This window comes from Poromitra crassiceps (assembly GCF_964638095.1).
Source record: "Poromitra crassiceps genome assembly, chromosome: 14".
Classification (NCBI taxonomy): Eukaryota; Metazoa; Chordata; class Actinopteri; order Beryciformes; family Melamphaidae; genus Poromitra; species Poromitra crassiceps.
Window position 1 is genome coordinate 28316493 of NC_139633.1, and position 21150 is coordinate 28337642.

The 21150-nt window shown below is 43.6% G+C and overlaps 1 protein-coding gene across 1 annotated transcript in view; it reads left to right on the top strand.

The window, feature by feature from the left end:
• The first annotated feature begins 903 nt into the window (after window positions 1-903).
• atp6v1ba (ATPase, H+ transporting, lysosomal, V1 subunit B, member a) overlaps window positions 904-21150 on the top strand; it is a 35786-nt gene continuing 15539 nt past the window's right edge. The window contains exons 1-6 of the mRNA XM_083650420.1: window positions 904-1092; window positions 17465-17520; window positions 17885-17983; window positions 18338-18431; window positions 19597-19674; window positions 20673-20812. Coding sequence (XP_083506546.1) covers window positions 984-1092; window positions 17465-17520; window positions 17885-17983; window positions 18338-18431; window positions 19597-19674; window positions 20673-20812 — 576 coding nt within the window. The 5' untranslated portion in view covers window positions 904-983. The remainder of the gene's footprint in view (window positions 1093-17464; window positions 17521-17884; window positions 17984-18337; window positions 18432-19596; window positions 19675-20672; window positions 20813-21150) is intronic.

The following is a 21150-nucleotide window of genomic DNA, read 5'->3' on the forward strand; positions in this document are numbered from 1 at the left end:
CGTCTAAATCAGCGATACGGACGTATTTACAAGTGTCACAGAAACATTTCAAAGCCACATCCTTGACAAGAAGGGTTCATTGCTTCTCAACGTCGGGGTTAGAAAGCTCGACGCTGCTCATAATTGCCTCTTTTCATCCGAAGTCTGTGCTGGTGATATTATTTTTTACCGAGCTTTCGGCCAGAGTGGCGCTGTTGAGCGCTGTGACGGCCCCGCTCGGCCGCTTGGTGTCAAAAGCCTTTTAGGGTCTCTAGGGGAAGGCCGCTCCTTCCCAAGCCTTCCCTGGTGCATGACAAAGCGGCGGTATCTGACGCCATCTCACTCAATGTCAAAATAAACGACAGTAGGTTTTCTGCTGTCAGCTAAAGAGACAGGAGCTAAAGCTGAGCGTTTCAGACAGAGGCTGAACTCAGGGACAAGATGGGAGAGAGTTTTTTAAAACTGAATCATGCAAAGTCACCCTAGTGGAGTCCCAGGATATAATAATAAAATATAGAAAATTTGCATATGTCCCCTAGGTGCAAATCGTGTGTGTGTGTGTGTGTGTGTGTGTGTGTGTGTGTGTGTGTGTGTGTGTGTGTGTGTGTGTGTGCGTGCGTGTGTGGTGTGTGTGTGTGTGTGTGTGTGTGTGTGTGTGGGGGGGGGGGGAGAGACAGCGAGATACACACACACACACACACACACACACACACACACACACACACACACACACACAAAAACTCACCACACGCACGCACGCACACGCACACACACGCAAACGCACACACACACACACACACACACACACACACACACACACACACACACACACACACACACACACACACACACACACACACACACACACACACACTCACCCACCAAACATCCGGGTTCCCTCGGTCAGCAATATCATATGACAAGCGCACCGCTGTCAGATTCAGCACCGTTAGCAGAGCATATCGTCTAGCGCTCTCAGGTTTGCTTCTTCCATTTATTCGACAATGGCAACGTTGGTGGGAAACAGGGCGATGGACCACAATGGCTTAGCCGCAGCAGCAAGGACACACACCCAGGCTGTGACCAGAAACTACATCTCACAACCGAGGCTAAGTATGTAACGCAAGCTAACTTGCTAGTGGAAATGGCTAGCTACTGTGGCTAAGGTTGCTATGCTACATTCAAGTTATATGGGAAAGATGGTAAATACGAGCTGCCCGTTTGACTTGACGAGAAACAAATAACGACGGACATATATTTCTTGTTACTTATCTGAAACGCATATTGAATGTCACATGTATGGACACGTTTGAAATCAGACATAACAACGTATTTGAACAGTGAATTTGTTCAGACGTTTTTTTGACATATGACATGAACGCAGCATTTGATAGCTTGCTAACATTGGATAATGTGCAAACCTTGCAAGATTTTCGGGGAGAATGGCAATTAAGTTAGCGCGTTAACGTTAGCAGTTTAATGTGCACAACCGCAAAATAAGTGAGCTGTATAATTTGCTCGCATAACAGTCCTTAGCTGTAACGTTACGTTAGTTTAGCATCAAAAACCATTCGTGTCAAAATAAGGTTAGCCAGCTAATGCTAACAGTGGCTGTCGGCCCCAGGGTCGTCTCTTTAACTGCTTCGCTAACGTTACCATAACCATTTGCGTTATAGAGCTGTTGTTTTATCAGGCGCATTTTAAGCTTAGCAATATTTGACTGTATTCAGCATATTATGATGGTTGCGGACATTTGTGTTTTACAGTCGTGACACAACGTTACGAGCCTGTGTGGATTAGCCCTTCAGACAGTCAGCTGACTCAAGGACGGACGAATGAATGAGAGATATTGCATTTAGCTCGATCGCCTTTTGAGTGTCATTGCTCACCAGAAAGTAACTGTATGGCTTTACTTTGCAATATTTTGCAGTGCATGGCTCGATAGTGTAGCGTCAGTAGAATAGAGCAGGATAACTGTATCGTGACCATAGAAAAGGTGGTGACAATTTAACAGATGATGATTCATCATGTGACACGGTCACATGACACAGTCACAAGAGAGGCACTGCCTGCATTGCTGCTGTTGGTCTCATCAGACAACCTGCACCTTCTGCTCTAGTGGAAAGAAATATTGATTTATATGCAATGCCTTGTATGGTACTTTTACACCATAGACATTTACATAACTGATTACAAGTCAGGGAACTAATCAATAATCAACTAATTCTGTGTTGAACCAGTGGTTCTCAAGGTAGGGTTCAGGGTCCTTGAAGGGGTTCCAGGGGATCCCCAGCAAAAACGGTAATCATTTATTTTCAGTAGAATTCCAACCATTAAGTAACATAACAGAATGTATGCCCTATTTTTGGTATAGCCCTCCCGGCACAAAAATGCACCAGCCCAATGCTTCAATAGTAATATATTAATATGAATTACTTTGGAGATAAAATATGACAACTCATCTGTCTGAAACCCTAATTGGATGGAGGCTGTGAAGAAAATGAAATACTTGTAACATTGAAATATTTTGTAATACCACACCAAATCTATGAGATTCTAGACCCCTTTTTTGATTAGTTTAGTGAACCACATTGCTTTGGATGATTTCAGAGTTGTAGATAAAATATCCTCCTTTGACTAGGATTTACCTTCTCCTTTCCCTACTCATTAGCACCTAGGATCACAACACGGATGCAGCAGAGCAGACTCCATCTATCTAGCCTGATCGACCTTGGCTGACCTCTGTGATAGTTCAGTCAATTTGTTCAGTGTCATCATGGCATTGTGAGATTTTCGGTACCCGTAGATGAAGCTTTGCATGTGACATTTTATAATTGAAGTTGTACAGGAGTTCATTGATTTTTGGACATTTAGCTTATATTTTATTTTCTAATGATTCTGTTTTCTTGCCGTCTTGATTACATTATTTGGCTCTGCGCATGAGAGCCACACATGTTGTGTCGTTTGGCACGTTGCCTGTCCATCTGCATCTGACTTGATGTTCAGCTCACTACAGTGTAGTGAGAGAGACAGACAGGGGAAGAGGGTGTAGTGAGACAGACAGGGGAAGAGGGTGTAGTGAGACAGACAGGGGAAGAGGGTGTAGTGAGACAGACAGGGGAAGAGGGTGTAGTGAGACAGACAGGGGAAGAGGGTGTAGTGAGACAGACAGGGGAAGAGAGGGTGTAGTGAGACAGACAGGGGAAGAGGGTGTAGTGAGACAGACAGGGGAAGAGGGTGTAGTGAGACAGACAGGGGAAGAGGGTGTAGTGAGACAGACAGGGGAAGAGGGTGTAGTGAGACAGACAGGGGAAGAGGGTGTAGTGAGACAGACAGGGGAAGAGGGTGTAGTGACTACACCATTGAACATGGCCGGGCCATGAAGCTAGCTGGTTGGTTTTCTTTAGCATTGACTAAAAGCCTCTTAGCAAACTGTTAGGAAATGACTTAATGGAGCTGAGGCCATCTGTTAGCTAAGCAGACAAGATGCACCATGTGTTGTTACCCTTGTCCTAAAAACGTCTAACCATCCTACTTTTCAAATGTCCTAATTCCGTTGTGCCAGAAAATGGGAAAACGCTCTCCCATTTTCCGCTCTCATCAAACATCTTACCAAACAGCAGTGGTGCATTCGTACGGTTGGTGAGGCAGCAATTTGGACCCAAATCATAATCTTTAGCAACTGTTACAAAACATTGGAGATGTGCCCCTCAAACGCTGCATGTCCACTTACCATGGCCATTTTAAAGGTGCTATGTATACATTTTTTAGTATGTCATTGCCAAATTAATTGTGTTGTTACCTTTACTTCGGTTGCCCAGAGCTAAGACACGGCTCTCCTGGCATATAGCGTTGCAGACCAAACAAAACAAAAACAGAGATTGCTTGGAGAAAAATTAGTATGGAAGCTGGACTAACGTTAACGTTATGTTACCTGGTAAATTCTGAAAAGAGAGGTCTTATTTTATTCCAGCAATGGTGGTTTTATTGACAATGCCGGGGCTAGCATTAGCCGCTAACGCTAGTTACTAGGCCTGTTTAGTAGTAACGTGACGTTACAACCAAGGGAGCTGGAATAAAACGCTTATTTCCAGAACCTCAACCTACCACTCAGTCTAACATCCTCACTGACTCCCCTCAAAACCACAGGCCACGTCGCAGCCACCGTGAGTGTATCATCCTTTGGTGCTATTACCGAGCATACTAACTAACGTGAAACTAACTGGTGAATGACACCGCGCATGCGCTAGCATCCATTCGATTGCACCCCCCCCCCCCCCCCCCACAAGCTCCTCCCAGGAAGATGCTTATAACAAAAAATTGCAGCCTCTGCCACTTCTGTCAGACTACTCATAGAAAAGTCAATCTGTTAGAGATGGAACGATATGAAAATTTCATATCACGATTATAGTGACCAAAATTATCACGGTTAAGTACTAATACACTCGCAGAAATCATTTCACCAAGTTTTATATTGAAAACTCAGACCCAAAAAGGATTGACACACTCACTGAAATCATTTCTCCAAGGCTGCGCGTCTGCATCTGGGAGACGGTTGCCAAGTTTGGTTGATGATGGACATTATTTACCATGTTTCTCAAAGCACTTTGGTAACACGGTAATCACGGTACCACGGTTTTAATGGTAGTGAAATTTTAAACTGTACGGTTATCATTCAAACCGGTTATCGTTACATCCCTAAAATCTGTGCAATTCTCTGACCACCGGCAAACTACGCGCGCACGACCCAGGTACAACACCTTGACCCCGCTGCTAAAATAAATGAGGAAAGCGCAAAGACTTTGTTCAATAAAGTCAGTTGCCATGCATCAAAGTAGCTTATAAGATCGATATGTTGAGATGGTTTTGCACTACAGTAACTTATTGACTTGAAAGGACTCTAACAGAGGCAGCGAATGAAAAGACCCTTTTTAAACAGAAAAGGAAAATAAACAAATAAAGAGAGTTCTCATCAGAGCAAGTCTTTTCTTGTACGAGGCCTTTGTCTCTGTCGTGTCAAATGCGACAAAAGCTATTAGCCCACGAAATGGCTTGCCATTGTTTTAGTGGCGCATTCTGTCATTTAGCGGTATGAAAGGACACTGAGCAAGGCAGTGTGCTGCTTTGTGAAGATTTAATTGATGGTAATAATGTAGTCATGATCAACAAATGTCTCATCTGTCACCATGAAAGTGATTTCTATGAAATCAATGTTATTTCTGTAACAGTTCTATCATCTGTATTCTAATTAGGCGTAAGCAGCTAGCTTGTCAGAGCAAAGAAAGACTCTCCCGCGCGCGTTTGTCATTCTTTTCATGAAAGAGCAGGAAAATGTAGGCTAAATATGTGACACCATCTCTACTCTGGCATGAAGAGAAACCTATCCAAGTGAATGGTACACCCCTATCCAAGTGAATGGTACACCCCATTCTTTTTTCTCTCTCTCCTCTGACCATTCACGGTTAATCTAATGTCCTGACATTTTCCATCTGAAGAAGACAGTTGGGTCATTTAGAGAAGTAGGGTAATGGTGTGTGTATTTTAGATACCAAGAAGTCCCCTTCCCTCGCCTAACTTCCTCTAAAGCCGCCTAGCACAGACTGTGAGATTTTAGCAATCTCATCAGTTTATAGGAGGCCACACTGCGACGTTGGCTCTAATAAACTTGGGTACGACGTCGTCGGGTTTGATGTGTGCAGACTGTACGATGACGACGCACGTCTCTCTCCGTCAATACCTGTCAATCAGCAGTAAGAATCAAACGTCAGCAGCGCGCGCGCCGCAGCTACGCCTCAATCAATGTGCGCCAACTATTTATTAGCCTCTACTGCATTCCATTAGCATCTATCATGCAGCGTTTCTATTGGTTGTTATCAGACATCGTCATGTTCCTACAGTCAAAAGGACACGTTTGCGGGACACACAAACATTGGTTTCAGACTCCAGGCTTGCTAGCCAAACTATTTGAACTCCATACCAGACCGCACTGTGTGCAGCTGTCTGTAATTGGGCTAAAGCAGTGGTTCTCAATAGGGATGCACTGATATGAAAATTTTGGCCGATGCCGATAACCGATATTAACATTGCTGTTATGGCCGATAACCGATATTTACCGATGTCGATATGATCTGTATAAAACCACATTTTTATGATCATCACATTTTGTACATACTGAAAAACACATGTTAACACTGAATTTGAAAAAGTTATGCATTTCTTTATTTGCAAAGCCTTTGGAAAAGCCCATAAATCATAGATGTACTGCATTATTTCATAGCAATGTGAAGAATTTGGCTGATAATGATAACCGATATTAACATTGCAACATCTGACCGATACCGATATGACCGATATGTTAAAAAATGACTAACATCGGCCGATACCGATATGATTGCCGATATATCGTGCATCCCTAGTTCTCAAACTATTTTGGCTTCAGTACCCCATTTCCCTGATTTTTGAAGCCAAGTACCCCCTTTACCCGACTACAACATTTTGCTTAGAAAACTGCAAGAGAAAACTACAGCATAATGATGCAATGAATGAATGATAACCCACCTTTTGAAGGATATAACATTACAAAATAAGAAATGGAGTGAAAGTTACAATTAGTGCCTGCTGAGCATAATATATTTTAATCTTTCATTTATTTTCAAGAATTATTCTTTCATTTTTCCATTTGCCCTCCTCTCTCTCAAGTACCCCCTGTAGTACCGCCACGTACCCCTAGGGGTACGCCGCCTACCCCAGTTTGGGAACCCCTGGTCTAAAGTATCACACGATTGGTTTTGTTGCTTTTTGGGAAAAGTGTCTCCGTTCCTTCTTCCGGGTTCATTGCCTTTGTTTTCCGTGTCCACGCTAACGTCTGGCGCTCAACTCTCTTCCGCACCTTTATGACGGATCATCGAACACAACTTCTCAAAATATGCTCATGTTCCCCCCTCAGCCCGGGCGGCCAGCAGGGTTTCAGGTTCGAGGCAATTAGCGTTCCCATCTCCAGAGAGCGGCTGTGAGAATCCCTCTGTGTGCGTGCGTGCGTGCAGCAAGGGGGCTAACGCACGTGATGGTGAGGAGGAGGCTGCTGCACATCATCACAGCTAGCTAGCTAGCACTGCTTTGTAGCGCTCATTCACCGTCAGAACGATGAGGATGCGCCCCCACCTCCATCCCCCCCCCCCCCCCCCCCCTTTCAGCCGGGAAATTGAATTGTGTTGGAATGCTCTGTGCCTCTTTTCTCTGGCACTTGAATGGGCCCTTTAGTATTTCACACCAAGGTGTCCTTCAGGGTGCGAGGTCAGGCTACCAAAACAGCTTCTAGTGGCGGATTAGGACCAATTAACATCTTTGTACACAAAGGGCCGTGGCAGCTGAACAGGCCGCGCGGCTGACCCGCACTGCCGTTGCATGCTAAGCCAGGGGGGAGCGCCGCACTTGAGCTGAAGTAGCCAAAGAGGGGCGGAGAAAGTTTTTCAAACCTAATGGGGAAATGTTGCTACTTCACACCGTACGAATGTATAGCTCATTGAGTAGTCGTTATCTTCTCATATGAATGTATAGCTCATTGAGTAGTCGTTATCTTCTCATATGAATGTATAGCTCATTGAGTAGTCGTTATCTTCTCATATGAATGTATAGCTCATTGAGTAGTCGTTACCTTCTCATATGAATGTATAGCTCATTGAGTAGTCGTTATCTTCTCATATGAATGTATAGCTCATTGAGTAGTCGTTACCTTCTCATATGAATGTATAGCTCATTGAGTAGTCGTTATCTTCTCATATGAATGTGTAGCTCATTGAGTAGTCGTTATCTTCTCATATGAATGTATAGCTCATTGAGTAGTCGTTATCTTCTCATATGAATGTATAGCTCATTGAGTAGTCGTTATCTTCTCATATGAATGTATAGCTCATTGAGTAGTCGTTACCTTCTCATATGAATGTATAGCTCATTGAGTAGTCGTTATCTTCTCATATGAATGTATAGCTCATTGAGTAGTCGTTATCTTCTCATATGAATGTATAGCTCATTGAGTAGTCGTTACCTTCTCATATGAATGTATAGCTCATTGAGTAGTCGTTACCTTCTCATATGAATGTATAGCTCATTGAGTAGTCGTTACCTTCTCATATGAATGTATAGCTCATTGAGTAGTCGTTATCTTCTCATATGAATGTGTAGCTCATTGAGTAGTCGTTATCTTCTCATATGAATGTATAGCTCATTGAGTAGTCGTTATCTTCTTATATGAATGTATAGCTCATTGAGTAGTCGTTATCTTCTCATATGAATGTGTAGCTCATTGAGTAGTCGTTACCTTCTCATATGAATGTATAGCTCATTGAGTAGTCGTTACCTTCTCATATGAATGTATAGCTCATTGAGTAGTCGTTATCTTCTCATATGAATGTATAGCTCATTGAGTAGTCGTTATCTTCTCATATGAATGTATAGCTCATTGAGTAGTCGTTATCTTCTCATATGAATGTATAGCTCATTGAGTAGTCGTTACCTTCTCATATGAATGTATAGCTCATTGAGTAGTCGTTATCTTCTCATATGAATGTATAGCTCATTGAGTAGTCGTTATCTTCTCATATGAATGTATAGCTCATTGAGTAGTCGTTATCTTCTCATATGAATGTGTAGCTCATTGAGTAGTCGTTACCTTCTCATATGAATGTATAGCTCATTGAGTAGTCGTTATCTTCTCATATGAATGTATAGCTCATTGAGTAGTCGTTACCTTCTTATATGAATGTATAGCTCATTGAGTAGTCGTTATCTTCTCATATGAATGTATAGCTCATTGAGTAGTCGTTATCTTCTCATATGAATGTATAGCTCATTGAGTAGTCGTTATCTTCTCATATGAATGTATAGCTCATTGAGTAGTCGTTATCTTCTCATATGAATGTATAGCTCATTGAGTAGTCGTTATCTTCTCATATGAATGTGTAGCTCATTGAGTAGTCGTTACCTTCTTATATGAATGTATAGCTCATTGAGTAGTCGTTACCTTCTCATATGAATGTATAGCTCATTGAGTAGTCGTTATCTTCTCATATGAATGTATAGCTCATTGAGTAGTCGTTATCTTCTCATATGAATGTATAGCTCATTGAGTAGTCGTTATCTTCTCATATGAATGTGTAGCTCATTGAGTAGTCGTTACCTTCTCATATGAATGTATAGCTCATTGAGTAGTCGTTATCTTCTCATATGAATGTATAGCTCATTGAGTAGTCGTTACCTTCTCATATGAATGTATAGCTCATTGAGTAGTCGTTATCTTCTCATATGAATGTATAGCTCATTGAGTAGTCGTTATCTTCTCATATGAATGTATAGCTCATTGAGTAGTCGTTATCTTCTCATATGAATGTGTAGCTCATTGAGTAGTCGTTACCTTCTCATATGAATGTATAGCTCATTGAGTAGTCGTTATCTTCTCATATGAATGTGTAGCTCATTGAGTAGTCGTTACCTTCTCATATGAATGTATAGCTCATTGAGTAGTCGTTACCTTCTCATATGAATGTATAGCTCATTGAGTAGTCGTTATCTTCTCATATGAATGTGTAGCTCATTGAGTAGTCGTTATCTTCTCATATGAATGTATAGCTCATTGAGTAGTCGTTATCTTCTCATATGAATGTATAGCTCATTGAGTAGTCGTTATCTTCTCATATGAATGTATAGCTCATTGAGTAGTCGTTATCTTCTCATATGAATGTATAGCTCATTGAGTAGTCGTTACCTTCTCATATGAATGTATAGCTCATTGAGTAGTCGTTACCTTCTCATATGAATGTATAGCTCATTGAGTAGTCGTTATCTTCTCATATGAATGTGTAGCTCATTGAGTAGTCGTTATCTTCTCATATGAATGTATAGCTCATTGAGTAGTCGTTATCTTCTCATATGAATGTATAGCTCATTGAGTAGTCGTTATCTTCTCATATGAATGTATAGCTCATTGAGTAGTCGTTATCTTCTCATATGAATGTATAGCTCATTGAGTAGTCGTTATCTTCTCATATGAATGTATAGATCATTGAGTAGTCGTTATCTTCTCATATGAATGTATAGATCATTGAGTAGTCGTTATCTTCTCATATGAATGTATAGCTCATTGAATAGTCGTTATCTTCTCATATGAATGTATAGCTCATTGAGTAGTCGTTATCTTCTCATATGAATGTATAGCTCATTGAGTAGTCGTTATCTTCTCATATGAATGTATAGCTCATTGAGTAGTCGTTACCTTCTCATATGAATGTATAGCTCATTGAGTAGTCGTTACCTTCTCATATGAATGTATAGCTCATTGAGTAGTCGTTATCTTCTCATATGAATGTATAGCTCATTGAGTAGTCGTTATCTTCTCATATGAATGTATAGCTCATTGAGTAGTCGTTATCTTCTCATATGAATGTATAGCTCATTGAGTAGTCGTTACCTTCTCATATGAATGTATAGCTCATTGAGTAGTCGTTATCTTCTCATATGAATGTATAGTTCATTGAGTAGTCGTTACCTTCTCATATGAATGTATAGCTCATTGAGTAGTCGTTATCTTCTCATATGAATGTATAGCTCATTGAGTAGTCGTTACCTTCTCATATGAATGTATAGCTCATTGAGTAGTCGTTACCTTCTCATATGAATGTATAGCTCATTGAGTAGTCGTTATATTCTCATACGAAAGTTGCAAAGCCGTAGCACGTATGCCTGATTTTTTATGAATTTTTTTAGTTTTAAACTTTAGACGGTTGCTGTCGTGCCACCGTTAGGACTATTGGCCCCAAATTTGTGTCAAAGACGTTTGGCATGGGACTGGACCTTTGTGCAAAGTTTGGTTAGTTTTCATCCATGGGAAGTCGAACTTCCCGGGAGGAAGAAAAAAAATAAAAAAAATAAAGGCAAATACAAGAAGTGGCCTGGCCGCTTCGCTGGCCCGGCCACTAATAAGACAGACCTACTAGTGGCCGTCAACTTTGACCTGGCTGCTGGTTTATTTCGAAAGTTGTTTGTCTCTTGAGTCGACTGGATGCAACAGATTGTAGATGTGTTTTCGTCACGGTAAATGTGGCAACGGTAAATTCACTTGAAATGTCTTCAAATCATGTTGGCCTCTCCCCGCTGCAGTTAGCAAACATCTCTGGTGGTGAGAGGTGCAGCGGACTCGTGGATCTCTAAGAGGTTGCTGTATAATTATGCGGGCGCAATTTTCCCTGCATCATCATTATTACCACCCTTCAGCAAAATAGCCATATGTATCTCTTTTGAGACATACGGGCAATTTGTAGGCTAAGTGCAGCTATTAAGTCCATTTATAAAACATGGCCACCATGTACATTCTGCAATTGGTAAAGCTGAGCAAAACATGTCGTCTTGAAAATTTGATGGAATTTTCATAAAAGCATGTGTTTTGTGTTTTGTTGTGTGCAAAGTGCATATTTGGATATGGGGAGCTGTCTGAGTCAAGTCTGAAATATAAACACATCCGTCTTTCTACACTAAGTCATCATAATAATCCTTTTGTAATTCTTCAGACAGTCTTGAAGGCCGGGGCTGCATCTCTTCAGTGGGGGAATGACACGGGTTGATTTGTGTTTGTGGTGCCGAGCAAAAGGATCGTCCACACTGCAAGTTGCTCCCAAGATGTCTGTAATGAACACCTATACGTGTAGTCCTGTACATGTGAATTCAGATGCAGCGTACAGAGTCAGAGTGCAGACTTCTGTCTGGTGCCTGCGGGTTAAAAGAGGGATGAGTGTGCTTTTACTCTGCTGGGTGGATTGTAGGGGTGGGGGAAAAAATCCATTCACCGAAGTATCGCGATTTTTAATGTCACGATTTTTTGAATCAATCTTTTATTCCAGAATCGATAATCGCAAAAAAAAAAAAAAAAATTTGGGTGCTTGCAGTCAGGCCACTCACTGAACAGCAGGCCAGCCGCCGCCTACTGGTTTACTAGTGGTTTTATTGCTTTATTAGTTAGTCTGAAGTAATAATTACACTTCAGGGTTAAAGTGGGTGCATCTGATTGTAAAATTGGACTTCAAACGGCCCAAATCTGGCTTCAAACGGCCCAAATTGGGCTTCAAACGCCCCAAATTTCACGCGCGTCGGCCCATATCGGCCTGGTCTGCTTGGTATCTAATGCCCGGCCTGAATTATGATCCCAGTCTGCCCCTGTTTTTAACTATATCGCCCAGCCCTACTCATGATATATAATATACAGTCTCTAGTGTATGATTCAACTTTTCCCATGTTCTAATCTAGTGTAAAAAAGCAAACAAACTGAAAAAAGAAAAGAAAAAAATAAACAAAAATCGCAATTAATCGTAATATCGAATCGCAATAATCGTAGAATCGCAATACTTAAGAATCGCAATATAAATCGAATCGGCACCCAAGTATTGTGATAGTATCGAATCGGGAGATAAGTGAATCGCCACAGCCCTAGTGGATTGTACCATTTTGCCATTTTGAGGGATATTTAATATTTACTATACTTGTGTGTTGCTTTTTCAAAATACAGTTTACTGTCGGGGAACAATAGCTATTTATTTTGAGAATCTGCAGAGTTAAAGGGATGTTATCGAGATTGAATACATTTCTTGTTATTTCTCAGGTAGTGTGGGAGTCATTGCTAATGGGCTGTAGTTATTTGACAGCGGGGAGGACTGGCACCTTGGCTGCTCGTTTGTCTTTGAAAAGCAACGTAGGATTTTTAGCTCATTTGAGGATCGTGTGTGTGTGTGTGTGTGTGTGTGTGTGGGCTGTCCCGGCTTTGAGGATTAGTGCAGTGTTAAACCACGCTATGACTCATTAACCTGCATCCTGGCTCTTAACTGGCCAATGAGAGAACCAACCAAAGAGATCACCCATCAAGTGCATCCCACCCCCTCCCCCCTCAGCAGGACTAGGTGTGGTCCCGCCCCCTCCCCCCTCAGCAGGACTAGGTGTGGTCCCGCCCCCTCCCCCCTCAGCAGGACTAGGTGTGGTCCCGCCCCCTCCCCCCTCAGCAGGACTAGGTGTGGTCCCGCCCCCTCCCCCCTCAGCAGGACTAGGTGTGGTCCCGCCCCCTCCCCCCTCAGCAGGACTAGGTGTGGTCCGGTCCCCTCCCCCCTCAGCAGGACTAGGTGTGGTCCCGCCCCCTCCCCCCTCAGCAGGACTAGGTGTGGTCCCGCCCCCAACCCCCCTCAGCAGGACTAGGTGTGGTCCCGCCCCCTCCCCCCTCAGCAGGACTAGGTGTGGTCCCGCCCCCTCCCCCCTCAGCAGGACTAGGTGTGGTCCCGCCCCCTCCCCCCTCAGCAGGACTAGGTGTGGTCCCGCCCCCTCCCCCCTCAGCAGGACTAGGTGTGGTCCGGTCCCCTCCCCCCTCAGCAGGACTAGGTGTGGTCCCGCCCCTCCCCCCTCAGCAGGACTAGGTGTGGTCCTGCCCCCTCCCCCCTCAGCAGGACTAGGTGTGGTCCCGCCCCCTCCCCCCTCAGCAGGACTAGGTGTTGTCCCGCCCCCTCCCCCCTCAGCAGGACTAGGTGTGGTCCCGCCCCCTCCCCCCTCAGCAGGACTAGGTGTGGTCCCGCCCCCTCCCCCCTCAGCAGGACTAGGTGTGGTCCCGCCCCCTCCCCCCTCAGCAGGACTAGGTGTGGTCCCGCCCCCTCCCCCCTCAGCAGGACTAGGTGTGGTCCCGCCCCCTCCCCCCTCAGCAGGACTAGGTGTGGTCCCGCCCCCTCCCCCCTCAGCAGGACTAGGTGTGGTAAACCCCAAAAAATTCATGCAAGAAATTAAGTCATTGACCAGATTCTGCGACCAAGAACTGAGATGAAGGCCGTTATGAATAAGATGCGTTTTTTTTATTTTGGAGAAGAAAAGTGCCAGTGTTTTGTGTCTGTGGACACAGTCTCCCCCCCCCCCCCCCCGCCCCGCCCCACACACACACACACACACTCCTGTCTCCCACAGCCTGACTAATAGGGAGTGAAATGCAGGTGTGTGTGTGTGTGTGTGTGTGTGTGTGTGTGTGTAACGGCTGCAGTGCTGTCGCACACTGACAGCTTATTTTGTGTTGGCCTCTGCCTAATTAGTGGCATAGTGGATGCACCCCGCCAGGCTTTAGTGCGCCGTGTTAGAAGCAGTCCACTCTCATTTCCTTGTGCCTTTGATATGGACTCAGAGAGTGACGGTTCACACAGAAATGGAAACACCAGAGCATGATAGAAAACCTAGTGCTAACAATGCCGGCCCCCCGCCCCCCCCCCCGTCTTCATATCGTACCCCCCCCAATCTGCAGATGTGCAGGGAGAGACAGATGGAGGAGACTGTGTGGTTTCTTTGACCTAAATTGGCTCTCGTGTCAGCAGAGCTAACGTCTTCACCCCGTTCAGAGAAAGGGAGCTCCAGCAGGACATTCGCTGTCTTCCTGGTGGTTCTTCCAACCTCTACAGATTGACCTACCCGGCCGCCTCCGTCCCATTGGGGTGAAACTTGTGGATCCGTAAAGTAATACAGAGTTTTTTGGTCGATTGTCCCGTTGGTTAGCTTAGCGGTTAGAATTGTCCTGTTGGTTAGCTCAGTGGTTCTCAAATGGGGGTGCGGGGACCTCCAAGAGGGGGGTAATTTATTTTAGCTATAATTCCATTCATAACACAATGACTATTTTGGTCATGGGTTTTATACACTTTCTGTAATAAAACATCTAAAAGCATCAATCGTATTATCATATGGGGGACCGTGGAACAAAATCCTATCAAATGGGGGCCCGTTGTCTAATTTTTGTCAGTTTAGGGGTCCTTCATGTGAAAAGATTTGAGAACCACTGGGTTAGCTTGGCGGTTAACATTGTCCCGTTGGTTAGCTTGGCGGTTAACATTGTCCTGTTGGTTAGCTTAGTGGTTAACATTGTCCCGTTGGTTAGCTTAGCAGTTAACATTGTCCCGTTGTTTAGCTTAGCGGTTAACATTGTCCTGTTGATTATCTTAGCGGGTTAACATTGTCCTGTTGATTAGCTAAGCGGTTAACATTGTCCTGTTGGTTAGCTTAGCGGTTAACATTGTCCTGTTGGTTAGCTTAGCGGTTAACATTGTCCCGTTGGTTAGCTTAGCGGTTAACATTGTCCTGTTGGTTAGCTAAGCGGTTAACATTGTCCTGTTGGTTAGCTTAGCGGTTAACATTGTCCCGTTGGTTAGCTTAGTGGTTAACATTGTCCTGTTGATTAGCTAAGCGGTTAACATTGTCCTGTTGGTTAGCTAAGCAGTTAACATTGTCCTGTTGGTTAGCTTAGCGGTTAACATTGTCCCGTTGGTTAGCTTAGCGGTTAACATTGTCCTGTTGGTTAGCTAAGTGGTTAACATTGTCCTGTTGGTTAGCTTAGCGGTTAACATTGTCCCGTTGGTTAGCTTAGTGGTTAACATTGTCCTGTTGGTTAGCTTAGCGGTTAACATTGTCCTGTTGGTTAGCTTAGCGGTTAACATTGTCCCGTTGGTTAGCTTAGCGGTTAACATTGTCCTGTTGGTTAGCTTAGCGCAGTGATACTCAACTTGCGGCCCACGGGCCACATGCGGCCCGCAGCCTGTGTGGCCCGCGATGGAATTGCAAAAAAAAAAAAATGTTTCTTCTTTTTTTACAATGCACCTGAACGCAACATGCAAGATACCCCGCTGAATAAGTGTCCAAATGTTCATGTCATTCTGGCCAATACTCCACTTGTTATAGCATTTCAGTATGGAATATGGAATATCTTTCAATAATCTATGATTTAGCTGCTAAATTGTCAAATACCGCCGTCTGCTTGCTACCCAGGCACTTATGTACTGTATGTACTTAACCTAACTAACTATCCGGTGTGCACAACATTGTCAGACTAAACTCTGGCTGACACCCCAAAAACCTACTGTACAATCCGCTACAGAAAAATGTATATTGTTTGTTTATTAACTGGCCCCTGGCCTTCTATCATTTCATGAAAGTGGCCCCCGGGCAAAGCAAGTTGAGTATCCCTGACTTAGCGGTTAACATAGACACCAAAGTCACACTGGTGTCTCTGGCAGATTGGTGGCTTCAGTGCCAACAGTCACACTGAAATGAAGTGACTTCAGTGACTTCAGGCTAGGCTACTACCTGTGCAAGAGCAGCTGTAAGAAGAGTTGTCAAGTGAATGTGTAGCAAAACTGAGCTCAAACTTGTGATATATTTAATTTATTATTAATTGGTGCATTATTGTTGTTATATTAGTTTAATATCTTTATATAACATATCTAATCTGGACCTCACAGTAAGAAAGGTGAAAAAACAAGGCAAAGTCTGTCTTGTTTCAAGAGTTAGAATTATAATTCCAAACGATAATAAACCACAATTACTGTCCCGCAAATGATGAGCCTTCATTCTATAGGCTGTTGTTAGAAGGCTTGGTGCATCTTGTCACTTTGCACTTCATATGTGCAAAGTGCATCTCATGTCTTTTTCCCTGACATTTGCCTGGCCTTGACATTTGGGCACAGAAGTGCTTGACAGGTGTTTAAATCTCCCCGCTAAAGGTCAGCTTGTGATTATTTAACACGGTCGTCTGCAAGGAAGATTACTCGTTCCCATGTTGATTGGTGGCTTTCGTACGAAGAGGGAAAAAAAGCGCACAGTGACTACGTTTACATGCACACAATATTCCACTATTATTCGGAAAATGACAATATTCTGAATTTGATAAGGGTCATGTAAACTGCATATTCCAGTTGCATTTTCCCAATTTGCCCTCTTTCCGAATTTAGCATTTTCCGATTAAGACATCTGGGTTATTCCAGTATTATTCGGGTTTTAGGAGGATTCTTTGATCATGTATACAGCGCATTCGGAATGCGCTGCGACGCATGCGACGCATGTTGCCTGTCTGTGGTCAACTGATGTGTGCTAGAAAGCTCTAGAACAGACGATATAATCATAATAATCCATCATCTCTGGCATGCAAAAAGAAAAGCAGACATTTCTGATCGGGAGGAGATGAGAAACATCGATTTAAAGAGAGAGAGAGAGAGAGAGTAGCATATTGTGGACAGAAGTCCACAATGCTTGCGAGCCTGCGAGGTAATAACGTAGGCTACTAGCCTACTTTTTATGAAAGACTTGGATGCGCAACACCAAACTTTTCAGCAGCAAGCTCCTGAAATGGACCAAGTGATGCTCGTAAGAATAGTGCTGCTCTGTTTATTCTCAACAGAAAAACTCCGCGGCTCCGCCTACCTGCACCCCCCCCCCCCCCTCACGTGTCAGGGAGGGCGAGCTACGGCTGCATGTAAACGGGAATATTAGTGGATTATTCATTTAGTCGGAATATTGTCATTTTCAGAATATGGGCAAAAAGCGGAATATTGTGTGCATGTAAATGTAGTCAATGTTAATATTGCCTTCATTACTTGACGTTACTTCCCTGTGGCCTTTTGAAATGAATGAATGAATGAAATTCTGTCCCTTTTTCTTCCAGCTTACTCCACTGTTTCTGGTGTGAACGGACCCCTGGTCATTCTGGATAATGTCAAGGTGAGCCTGAGAAGCAGTTTTTCCTCATGTATTTGTGTCCCATATATAACAAATAATTAGGGATGCCCCCATAACGTTTTTTTTTTGCCGCCAATCGTCTATGAGGCTCATAGACATTATGACGTAGACATGGCTCATAGACATTGTGACATCATCAGTGACCAAAATCATGACAAATCTCACAATGTGGCACAAAAATAGCAGAGAAACAAACAGACGGAACCCACTTACTCCCTTTTATGATGGCGATGCATAAATACTGTGATACTTGGCAATCTGATATATTGCCACACAAAATACTGTACTGTATCGATTTCCTCCCCCACTCCTCCTAGTTACATTGTGTCATTTATGTTTGAACCAGTTCCCCAGATACGCTGAGATTGTTCACCTGACCCTGCCCGATGGAACCAAGAGGAGTGGGCAAGTCCTGGAGGTGATTGGAAGCAAGGCGGTCGTCCAGGTGAGCAGTGTCACCCACACTGACTGAACAGCAGCTGTGAGCGGTCACAACACAGTTGACCGAGCGTTCATAAGACATTGTGCTGTCATACTCCACACATTTTCATAATAATAAATGCCTGTTTTCCTACTTGAGTTGATTGATATAATAGTGATTCAACCCATACCCAGGTCATGAAGGCTTTTACATTACATTACATGACATGTTGTAAACACTCACTTTTGGGTAGGTCATTCATGGGAAAAATTCCTCTGGCGTACCGGATGTGATGTATTCTACACAAAAAGTGACTAATTGGGGCTTTAAGTAATCCTTGCACCTTTTTGGGCTGATTGTGGCTGTTTTTATTTTCAGGTGTTTGAGGGAACATCAGGCATTGATGCCAAGAAGACGGCCTGCGAGTTCACCGGCGATATCCTACGCACACCGGTGTCAGAGGACATGCTGGGTAAGATGACTACGACGACCGCAAGAGGGAAGCACATTGGGTGGTGGAGCCCAACAGAACACAGTGCCAAATCCACCTCTGATGATTCATACACAACGGGCCTTTTTCACAGCTGCCATTTTGTGTCTAAAATGCAGGGTAAAGACGGGTGCGAACCAACTCACTAATTAGGGCCCCCGGCACTGGAACACCTAAACGGACTGGAAGTTGGGAACCCTAATTAAAGTTTTGGTGCACCTGTGTTACTTCCTGCCTTTTTAGACACAGAATGGCTGCTGTGAAAAGGGCCTATTAGGCTCTTCTGTAGAGCTGCTCCTACACCAGGGCTTTTTATCACGCTCTCCCTTCTGATCTCTCCATCTGTCTCACACTAAAGATGGAAATGCCCCAGTCAGTATCTGATCTTTGAGTTGTGTGCTGTGAAAGTGTGCTGAAAGCCTCTATATTGTGTTATATTTCCCTTCAATATCCTTATTTCACTCGATATGTTTTAAATGTACTTAGTAAGTGGCAAGAGTGACAAAACACTCAATTGAGCTGGATGCCTGACCTCCTGAATGTCTCATTCACTGTGATCGTCTCAGTACAGCACAAGGTTACATTTTGAATAGCAGTTAAAAGTAAGCTGAAGCAGCATTAATCACGACCATGAATTTAAAATGTCACTTGTAGACTTTACGAGAGGCATCAGAGCCACTCTTAGCTCTTTAGAGTCTGACATGGAAAATAATGCATCAGATTTGGTTGGAAGCAGCAGTGGCTCTCAAATGTCTTCACGTCAAAGACCCCTGAACTGACACAAATTGCAGCACGGAGTGGACCCTCATTTGATCAGATTTTCTCCCAGGTTCCCCCATCTGATAAGGTGTTTTGCTTTTAGATGTTTTATTGTTAGAGAAAGTGTTACTTATGGATGGAATTGTAGTACAAATAAATTATTCCCCTTTTTGCTTGGGGCCCCTGCTGGAACCCCCTCAAGGACCCCTGGGGGCCCCCGCCGGGCCCCACTTTGAGAACCACTAATCTAATGAATTTCATATAATTGGTGTTTTTTACTAATGAGATTTGAAGTCAACTTCCCATTAGAAAAAATATTTGTTATGTATCAATTTATGACAGACTTGATTTCAAATTGGCTTTAAAGAGAAAATCTTCCTTTTTCCAGGACGTGTTTTCAATGGCTCAGGCAAACCTATTGACCGTGGGCCCACTGTTTTGGCTGAGGACTACCTGGACATCATGGGTAAGACCTTGCTACAGAAATGTTCTCTGTCAGGATATCGTTTAGCCCAATTGGGCTACTCTTCCAGGAGTGCTACATTAAAACAAGAAAACACTTGAATCATGAAAACAGAATAAAACTACACAGATCAAAAGGAATTACACTAATAACAGATTGATACATGAAGATATACTAAGGAGTAAGTGCATGCGTGGATAGGGAGGGCCAGTGGATGAGGAGCAGCAGATCAATACCAAGATGCTCTCCGATATCTCAGGAACTCCTTGATGGAATTGCTTCAAATTTGGCGCAAATGTCCACTTGAGTGAACTGATTAGATTTAGGTGGTCAAAGAAGTTCAAGGTCACTGTGACCTCGTGACCGCCCGTTTCATGCTTTTTCAATGCGATATCTCAGGAACGCCTTGGGGGAATTTCTTCAAATTTAGCTAAATTTAGCTCCATATAACATCAATATGGACCCCCCACTAGTGGCGGTTGGAAGAAGTTACACACAGTGTGTGTGTGTGTATAATATAATGCATGTGTGCATGCATTGGTGCATTGTGTTTATTAAAGACGGGGTTTGTCCGTCCTGTACCTTACGAGAGAGAGATATGACCTGTGACAAAAGTGCCATGATGTGACAGTTTCATGGTACATTAGCCACTAGGGCACCTCCTGCCTCCTGGAAGAGATGTGTTTGTAGATGACAGGTTTGTAGGAAGGCCACGTCTTCTTTCTGTTTTTTTACCATTAGACTTTTTCTTTTTTTTTCTGGTTTTGACCTGAGAATCCCACCACAATGGACAGAAAGAACAGCACTTGGAACGGAATTACGGAATTAAATTTGGCATTTGCCTGCTGTGTTTATTTTTAAAAATCAATGAAAAAGTCTTTGTTTTTTTCCCCCTCAGAAGACTCCCTAAAGTCAACTTTGTGTGTGTTCTACAGGCCAGCCCATCAATCCCCTTTCCCCTCAGAAGACTCCCTAAAGTCAACTTTGTGTGTGTTCTACAGGCCAGCCCATCAATCCCCAGTGCCGTATCTACCCAGAGGAGATGATCCAGACCGGCATCTCAGCCATCGATGGCATGAACAGTATTGCCAGAGGACAGAAGATCCCGATTTTCTCTGCTGCTGGGCTGCCCCACAATGAGGTGAGATCACACCAGAGTCTCGTGTGTGTGTGTGTGTGTGTGTGTGTGTGTGTGTGTGTGTGTGTCTGTGTGTGTGTGTGTGTGTGTGTGTGACACACATGTGCTTGAAATGGGGAACTGGGCCAGGGGAATAACAAGGCTCTTTCACACACAGATCGCGCAAAAATTGCCGTTTAGGAGTCCCGTAAAGCCAGCCGCCTCGCCACAGAAATTGCTTTCACACGAGCCAAGAAGTTGGCTGAAAGCCTGTGTACTTTCAGGTGAAATCCCCTGCTCCCGGATTGAAAGGCGAGCAGAGGGATTTCCTGCTCCTCCCAAATGTATATTTTCATAGGTTA